Source organism: Berghia stephanieae, chromosome 2 (genome assembly GCF_034508935.2).
Source record: "Berghia stephanieae isolate SIO BIC M18660-M18661 chromosome 2, UCSD_Bste_1.3, whole genome shotgun sequence".
In the NCBI taxonomy this organism is placed as follows: domain Eukaryota; kingdom Metazoa; phylum Mollusca; class Gastropoda; order Nudibranchia; family Aeolidiidae; genus Berghia; species Berghia stephanieae.
The window spans coordinates 11661160-11671159 of NC_088361.1; the positions used below are offsets into that span (position 1 = coordinate 11661160).

At 37.7% G+C, this 10000-nt stretch overlaps 1 protein-coding gene across 1 annotated transcript in view; it reads right to left on the minus strand.

Moving 5' to 3' along the window:
* LOC144964322 (arrestin domain-containing protein 3-like) overlaps positions 1-7299 on the minus strand; it is a 48436-nt gene extending 41137 nt beyond the window's left edge. Inside the window, exon 1 of the mRNA XM_078898425.1 lies at positions 6715-7299. Within this exon, the coding sequence (XP_078754551.1) occupies positions 6715-6829 (115 nt within the window). The 5' untranslated portion in view covers positions 6830-7299. The remainder of the gene's footprint in view (positions 1-6714) is intronic.
* Between the last annotated feature and the right edge of the window lie 2701 nt (positions 7300-10000).

Below are 10000 nucleotides of genomic sequence, written 5' to 3' on the forward strand. Positions count from 1 at the left end.
AGCCTACAACATTAAAAATAATGTTTTTGGTGCTTTGCTGAAGAAATTAGTGAAGTTTTGATGAGTGTGATCAACCAATTACTTATCGTACTCTGGAAAGACACGTATTTAAAAATTTGGCCAGAAAACTCGTCCTTCAAATATTGATCGATTTAAATGACCCTCATCCCGACAAAAACTCTCAAACCTGGGACTTCTGAGGGTTAAATCGTGTTTGTTTTATTTATTATCAAAGTGTTAACAAGTTAAGCATCGTGAATCCCAGCTACTGACCCAGTAACCCAAACAGCGGGAGGGTCTAATGGATAAAACAAAAGAAGATACAATTCTACACTTGAGTCAAGTGAAGCAATTGATGTAATGATTTTATGAGCCGAGGTCGAAGTTGGAAGACTTCACCATGGATACTTGTAATAATGGGGGGGGGGGGGGGGAGGAGAGGGGTCCTGATAGCTCAGTTGGTAGAGCACTCACTTCAAAAATCAATGGGACCGAGATCAATTCCGGTGCAGTCGAGATATTATTCTTATATTTAACTATATTATCAAGTGGAATACATTTTTGTCACAAATCAGTGTAAGACTAAATAAATTACGATAAGTATTGAATTTTAAGCTTCAATTTATTAGATCGAAGACAGATACTGTGGATGTTTCGTGTTTCCCCCTTAATCAACAAAACAGGATGAATGAAACACTACAGACGAATGAGATAATGTGACAGTGGCGTTGCTAAGGTTCACTCCCAATGGTGTACACTTTCCTCGAGTCCCAGGTTCACTCGCTACTGCTGCCTACTTCCCATAACTTTGTCGGGTTTCGTCAGGTTTCGGCGGGTTTCGGCGGGTTTCGTAAAAAAGAAACACCGGGAAACAGGGACTGTTGTAAGAAGAAATACAGTACGTTTTTTTTAGTATCGATACATTTCAGGTTTGAATGACTCCAAAGCCATGTAAGATTTCTTCAAACGTTTTTGTTTTTGGCATAGGTACAGAATGTATTTAAGTTTTGTGTGGCGTGGCGTGCTCACAGTATAAGGTGGTGCCAGAATCAGAAGAAAATGGATTAAAATATGCTATATTTGTAAATACAAATGAAAGAAAAGAAACTTAAAGAAAAGACTTATCTACTCATGTAAGACTTACTTATATGTAAGAGGCGGTGTATAGGGAATGAGAATAGCGGAAGAGTAGCGTCCCTTGATTGGACGTCACCCATAGTCTGTGACGTCCAATCACGGGACGCTACTCTTCCGCTAATCTCATTCCCTATACCATTTCTACGTTTTATTATTTTTTTAAATGCTGTAATCCATTTTTAAAAGATGGATGCGGTGCAAGGCACCAAATCAACCCATATTATATAGCCACGCCCCTGGTTTTGATCGATGTAAGTTTTAACACAGTGCGCCATTTGGTAGCCGAATTATAATGTTATGAGTAGAAACGGGTAATTTTGAAAATATTTTTGTTAAAACTTACATCAATCGAAACTTAAATAAATTTTGCACATATTATGGCCAAACAAAACAAATCGTTTGATGAAATCTTACATAGCTCTCGAGTTATTCAACCCTGAGATGTGCCAATAATTTTTTATTTTTTTTAAACACTGTATATGTGGAATGAGTGCAGATATTATAAAAATGAATCACTCTCTACGAATCTGGTTGGATCAAAACCTTCAATTCACGAAGTTGTAATCAAATTATTCCATAGACGTTTTGTCCGGATTCAGGAAAAATGTACTTTGCTGTGCGGCTATGGTCTAGTGTTATAGCACTCGCCTTCGGATCGGAACGTCCTGGGTTCGAGTCCCGCTCTGAGTTGCGCATAGTTAAATCCTTTACTTATATTCTCTCATCGTACTAGGGTGTAGAATAAGTACTTGGTCGTTAACAGCGTTGAATCTGTCGGGGGGAAAATAAATACCGCCTAACAGGCGTCATTTCTCGTCCGACATGTTATATGTAGCTGTTGGCTTGGGACCCCTTGTAAAGAGCTTTGAGCACGTTTAGTGGCTATTGCGTATATATATATATTAACCTCATGTTTATTTTTACCTCGTAAAATTTATAAATGAAAAGCATCGATCATATTTGTGCATTGATTTTAACATCATTTTAATAAACTCGAATTCGGTGCTGAATGAACAAAAAGGAGAAAACGAAAGGAGAAAAAAAAGCCTTACATATTATTTCTGACGACGACTTGTTATCTTGTTCTTTAAATCTGTAGACTAACATTTTAAGCCTCATTGAATTACTATTTTTGTGCAAACCGTTAAAATCGGTAGGTAGAGCATACATACTTTTACTTTTACCAGGGAAGAGAATTTAAGTTTACCTGGCATCAAAACGTATGCATTATTACCATCGTAGCATAAATAAAAACATCAGAGAAACTTCATAAGATCTATTTTGAAAGAAAGTACATTTATAACAAAGAGAGAACGTCGGTGAAGTGTCTCATGCCGCTTTCACCGGAAGCGAGGACGAGAGACGCATGCGCAAAACCATATTGACGTTCTCTCTCTTATAACTTCTACGTCGGTGACGTCCAATCAAGGGACGCTACTCTTCCGCTAATCTCATTCCCTATATGTGATCCGCGTATCTATAACAACCAAATGTTGACGTGTACTTATTTGCAGGTCTGATAACCCAAATGGTGATGCTATCTTTGTTGTAATAGAAATACTCTCAGACCAACGCAAGAATATCGTCCATTACCAACAAGAATGTTGTTTTTTTTAACACAAAGAAACTTGAATTTTTGTATAGCGCAATAGCCACTAAACGTGCTCAACGCGCTTTACAAAGGGTCCCTGAACAAGAGCAACACGTAACAACAGCAACACGAGACATGACGCCTGTGAGGTGATATTACAATTTTTTTCGACAGAGACAATGCTGTTGACGGCCATGTACTCATTTTACACATGAGTACGGTGAGAGAATGTGAGTAAAGAGCCTTTTCCAAGGACTCAACTATGCGCCGAACGAGTCTCGAACCCAAGACGTTCCGACCCGTAAGCGAGTGTCATACCACAAGACTACATAGCCGCACATAAAACAAGTCCAGAATAGCTTCCAGTTACCAGACCTAAAACTATGGGCATCGAGCAAAATGTCAATATGCGATCCGTATATTTGTCACCATAAATTCAATTTTGATCATCAAAAGTACCCCTACCCCCTGCCCTGCCCCCTCCTCCATCCCCGCCGCCGACGTGTACATAGATGCAGGTCTGTCATCGTACGCGATTATGGGCTCAGTTTAACATTGTTTTGATGAACAATATTTTGTCATTTTTATTTTTTAGATTTCTATTACAACAGTGACCCCATAATGGGTTATTAGACCTGCAAATAAGTGTACGTCGAAGCCCAACAGAACACGGTTTTGAAGGGATAGCTCACATACAGTGGCGTGGCATGCTTACAGTATAATGTGGTTCCAGAATCAGAAAAAAAAGTAATTTAAAACGTATTATATTTGTAAATACAAAAGAAATTAAAGAAAAGACTTACTCAAATAAGTAAGAGGCGGTAAACACCATTTCTCAGTTTTATTTATTTTTTAAAATGCTGTAATCCATTTTTAAAGATGGATTCGGTGCCAGGCACCAAATCAACCAATATAGCGACGCCACTGCTCACATATCATGTGATGATGACGTCATGATGCTGTGTGTCCTGGAATGTCAGAGACACTAACCCTATCTGGTCTGGAATAAAGGGACCAATCAGAAATCTATTTCTGTTTGGAAGAGGGCGCCCAGTATGTAGCCAAACCTGACTTTCATTGTGAAAAACTGGTAGAATTACGAAATTTTGGTTCCAATTTTAGAACTTCAAGAGCATTTTAAGTCATTAAAACTTATTGAAAATTAAAGTTGATGGCAGACGACATAATAAAAAAATATTTTGAAGTGTTATTAAATCCTTGTGAGGGAAAATTGTTAATTATCAAAGTTAACAATTGTGAATAGAATTTTTATCTTTAAAGATTTTTCAAGTAGGCAGGTCTATGTAATACTGTCTGTTCTGGAATGCCAAAGAGACTAACCCTATCTGGTCTGGGATAATAGGGACCAATCTGAAATCTATTTCAGTTCGGAAGAGGTCGCCCGGTACGTCGCACATCATGGCTTGAGTGAGTTAACTCTCTCCTTACCAGCCATTTTCATGATTTTTCCCAAAACTTCACACCCAACTAACACAAAAATAGATTTTTTATCACTCAGACATAGAATAGCAGTAAACTTCTTGCCATACATAATTTCTTTAGCAAAACATACACTGTTCATTATATTTAAATTTCATGATGTACAAAGGAAATCTAAATATGAAAAATGTTGGTTGTATCGTAACGAATGTGACGATTTTCCTATAGTTGGTAAGGAGATGGTTAAGGAGTTAACTGCTATTCTCTGGAAATACTGAACATTTAAAAATTTGGCCAGAAAACTCGTCCTTCGAATTTCGATCGATTTAAATGACCCTCATCTTAACAAAAACTCTCAAACCCGGGGAACAAGTTTGACCTCACGAGGTCCCAAGTTTAAGAGTTTTTTGGGGTTTTTTTTGGCCAAGACGAGGGTCATTTAAATAGATCGATATTTGAGGGACGAGTTTTCTGGCCAAAGTTTTAAATACGAGTATTACTTTTTTTCAGAGTTCGGCAGTTAACTGGTTAAGGACGACGCCTTTATTTCAAAAGGTTGATTATTAAATCAAGGAACTTTCTAACGGGGCCAACGCTCGATTGGACATCTTGAGGGTGTGTGGGAAAGGGGGGGGGGGGTGGGGAGAGAGAGAGAGAGAGAGAGAGAGAGAGAGAGAGAGAGAGAGAGAGGGAGAGAGAGAGAGATGGTCACATGACACAGGATTGGCTACGAGTAATTTGAATTACAATATAATCATTGATAAAGAATCTTTTTTTCTTTTTTCCTACTTACTCATCTGGAGATTAGCCATACATTGAAAAAAAATAATAATTTTGCTTCTTTTTGGTCAGTAATCTTGCTTCATACGAAATTCTAAGATGATAGGAAATATCGGAGTTTGGAGATTTCTTGTTTGCTTGTTTGTTTGTGGGTTTTTTTGTTTTTTTTTTTGTTTTGTTTGTTTGTTGTTTTTTTTTTGGGGGGGGGGGGGTTTTTGTTGTTTTTTTTTTTTGCATTTTGTTTATTAGTGTATTTTTAAATTTATTTTTTGTTTTTATTTTTTGGTATTTTTTCTTTTTTTGTGTGTGTGTGTTTTTTACAATGTTTGATTAGTCTTAATATATCAGAGGGTCCCTATAGCTCAGTGGTAGATCACTTGCTTCACACGCAATGGGTTTATTGATTCAGGGGGAAGCCAAGATTGTTTGGGTTTGTTTTGTTTTTTACCCCCTTGTGATTGGGTAGTTGGGTCTATTAGATCTGGATGAAAGCACTTTGCGATAGACTACTAACGTCCTATCAAAAAGGTAGCAAGCGATTGCTTTTGTCTGTTTCACGCTGTAGAAACTGGGAGAAATTCCGGCTTCGTGGGCTCTGAAGGACTACTTTTTAACAAATTATTTTTTTTAATTGAGCTTTATATAGCGCAATATCCACTAAATGTGCTCAAAGCGCTTTACAAGGGGTCCCTGGTCAACAGCAACATTTAACATGTAGGACGGGACATAACGCCTATTAGGCGATATTACAATTTATCGTACAAAGACACCGCTGTTAACGGCCAGGTACTCATTTTACACCTGAGTACGGTGAGAGAATGTGAGTAAAGAGCCTTTTCCAAGGACTCAACTATGCGCCGAGCGCGAGGCTCGAACCCAGGACCTTCCGATCCGAAAGCGAGTGTCATACCACTAGACCACATAGCCGCACATGATGTTTAGCAACCCATTTCAACTTAATATATTTATGTAATAAAACAAAAAGTTTACCAGTAAAAGGTTTTTTTTCGACAGTTGTACAGCAGGGAAAAGGCAATTTGTGGAAATAGCTGGTAATCTATCGCAAATTAATATCCTCCAGATCCAACAGACGCAGCTACCGAATCATTAATGGGTGGACAAAGGGGTTTTAAAAACGTCGACTTTCATCCAACATCGATCTCGGTCCCTTTGCGTGTGAACCGAGTGCTCTACCGACTGAGCTATCGAGACCTCCTCTGAAATAATAGAAAGATTGATAAGAAGAAGAAGAAGAAGAAGAAGAAGAAGAAGAAGAAGAAGAAGAAGAAGAAGAAGAAGAAGAAGAAGAAGAGAGAAGAAGAAGAGAAGAGAGAGAGAGAGAGAGAGAAGAAGAAGAAGAAGAAGAAAAGAAGAAGAAGAAGAAGAAGAAGAAGAAGAAGAAGAAGAAGAAGAAGAAGAGAAGAAGAAGAGAGAAGGAGGAGAGAGAAGAGAGGAAGAGGAGGAGAGAAGAAGGAGAGAGAAGAGAGAAGAAGAAGAAGAAGAAGAAGAAGAAGAAGAAGAAGAGAAGAAGAAGAAGAAGAAGAAGAAGAAGAAGAAGAAGAAGAAGAAGAAGAAGAAGAAGAAGAAGAAGAAGAAGAAGAAGAAGAAGAAGAAGAAGAAGAAGAAGAAGAAGAAAAGAAGAAGAAGAAGAAGAGAGAAGGAAAGAGGAGGAGGAGGAGGAGGAGGAGGAGGAGAGAAGAAGAGAAGAAAAGAAGAAGAACAACAACAACAACAACAACAACAACAACAATCAATGTTTCACTAACCTTTGACCTTGACCGTTTTACTCAGCTCCAGGTTGACCTGCCCGTGGATGGTCTGTCCAGGGAAATATACGGCATCCGTTTTGGTCAGCACAATGTCAAACACCTCGGGTCTCATTTTATCAATCCTAACAAGTCCTCACGCCTCGAAGTATAGAAGGAACGAAGTTGACGTCACTCACCTCTTTGTTATTGTTTTTAGCCAGCCATTTTTTATGAGTACTTCTCACTAAATTGTATCAATCAGACTATAGATAGAATGCGCTTGGCCAAGGAGTTCACAACATTGCCATCCGGAAGTATAACGGACCGACACACGAACTCTGTGTAACCATGAACGTTTATAGTCTGGTTAATACAGTTTAGTGAGAACAACTCACAAACGCGGATGGCAAAAACAATAACAAAGGCCTGAGTGACGTCATCTGCATACTATCTATAAACGTTTGAGGTTACACATAATTTAGTGCGCTGATAAGTTTTATCCGACTGGCGGATGTTGTGAGTATTTCACCAAAACGCATGATATCAATATTTAAACTCCATTCATTCACACCTATAGTTCAAATCAAGTCTCCACTCGTCTCACTGATGAATTGAAAATGAACAAAAAATAAGTCCCATTTTTTAAATTCAAGAATGTACAATTGCTTACGGTGACAGAGTTTTTTTTTTTTTTTGTTTTTTGTTTTGTTTTTCAAATCCAACGACTCGACACGTACTTATTTATAGGTCTGATAACCCAATTCCTTACTTGTCAAATTTCTTAAACCGTTATCCACATAATTGTTTATAAACAACCAATTATGTTTGTCCGAGCACGTGTGAAGGTGTGTCACAAATTCCATGTTTTGGTTGGTCAAAAATCTACAGGTTAATACTGTTGTGTTCATTTCTCACTGATAATCTTCCTGACAATGACCATAACATTTGGAACTTTTCCGTGAAAGATAGGCATATCTGTCTTGAAGTTAAAGACGGGAGCGATCTATATTACCTTTCCATGTGCTCGAGGTCATTGGTCACATTGCAAAGTGTGCTCAAAGTGACCCACTTAGTGAAAAGTGTTCACAGGTTTTGAAAAATATCTAACATCACGATTGGTCATTTATTTCAGCTTGACACATGAGTATGTTTACAACTTTCATTTTAAAAAAACAGAGTGTTTTCATTTGTTAAAAAACATCCAATTGTTGGACAGCAACAAATCATGTGATTGATGACTTGGTTGGACGAAAACCTGAATATAGATCGCTCCCATTAAGTAGATATTTGACCAATCAAAGCATGGAATTTATGACACACCTTCACACGTGCTCGGACACACATAGTTGGTTGTTTATAAACATTAACGTGAATGAAATCGTCCTCTCTCTGTTATCACACCATTTTCTCGATCAGATTATAAACGTTAAAGTTTACACATAGTTTTCTGTGTTGGTTCTATTGATCAAGCGGAAGAACAATTGGTATTTTACTTAGACACATACCATCTATAGTAAAATCTGTGTAGTTTGCTGTGTCTACCAATCACTGTCATTGTTTACATTATGACAAATGTTCGAGAAGCGTAGTTATCGAAGTGTATATAGACAGTATGAAATTAACGTCACTCAGGTCTTTGTTATTGCTTTTTGCCATCCACGTTTATGAGTAATCCTCACTAAACTGTATTAACAAGACTATAAAAGTTCAAGGTTACACATAGTTTAGTGTGTTAGTCCTTTATACTTCCGGATGGTAATGTTGTGAGTTGTGAACTTCTTAGACAAGCGCATATTATCTATAGATAGAATGCGCTTGGCCAAGGAGTTCACAACATTGCCATCCGGAAGTATAACGGACCAACACACAAACTCTGTGTAACCATGAACTTTTATAGTCTGGTTAATACAGTTTAGTGAGAACAACTCACAAACGCGGATGGCAAAAACAATAACAAAGGCCCGAGTGACGTCATCTTCGAACTATCTATAGATAGTATGCAGATGACGTCACTCAGGCCTTTGTTATTGTTTTTGCCATCCGCGTTTGTGAGTTGTTCTCACTTAACTGTATTAACCAGACTATAAATGGTTAAGGTTACACATCATTTAAATGTAATTCATTTATCATCGGTTTTATTTGGGAGGGGGGGGGGTGGTGGGGTGTGTTTTATCTGTCTCCTGAAGAAGGCGTAATAACGAAACGTTTTTGGTGTCAATTACACAAAGCAACTATTAGCATTGTCTTTATTATCCTTTAGAGATGTGTATGGAAGAAACGAAAATGACGTCAATCATCTCTTTATTATTGTTTTTAGACAGGCATCTTAATTATCAATTCTCACTAAATTATATTAATCAGACTATTGAAGGAACGAAATTGACGTCCCTCAGCTCTTTGTTACAGTTATAAGACCGCCATATTAATGATTAGTTCTCACCGAATTCTATCAATCAGTCTGCATAAAAGTTCAAGGTTACACATAGTTTTTGTGTGTCGGTTCGGTATATCCGGGTGGCGAATGTTGTGAGTATTTTACCTAAACGCACAGCACCAACAATAATATACCCCTCCAAGTGAAAATAGAATCATCATTAAAACAAGCTATCACGAACAAAAATCACGCGAAGTGAATATTATGAAGATTTACAGTAAAACTGCTTTAAAACGTTTGCCAAGGAAAGACTATCATAACGACATCGTTATCTACCACAGAATGTTTCCCACATCGCGCAGGGAGGATCGTAATTCAAAATAATGTGCGGTGTGGCACAATCTGGCAACACAAGCCAGACACGTGCAACCAAGGGAGAGAATCTGGAATCTCATGAAAGAAAAGAAGAGGAAAAAAAAACCCATCTCACCGTCTCTCCGCTCGACACTTGACACAACAATCTCGCAGTTTTCCCAATTTTACTGTAAACTTGCAATTTTTTGAAAAGTTTAATATTCCACGATTTTTGTCATGTGGCTTTAGAATTTCTGGTATTAAAACGATTTATCATTAGTGTCCATTATACGAATATTTTATCATATTTGAAAATCACACATCTGTGAATTATGTCTAAAGGCTGCTTAAAAACTGACTTCTGAAAATCGTGCATTCTCAGACCAATGCCAAGAATGCGGTTTACAGTAGCAGACACCAGACGAAGGAAGCGTGTGTAGAACTAGATAGAAAAATAAAATGAGTTAATTTGACTCATATAAAAGGGAACAACACAAAACAAACGTTTCGGTCCTTGGCCTTCTTCAGGAGACAAACAAACAAAAAAAAACACACAAAAATAAAGGTTATAAAAAA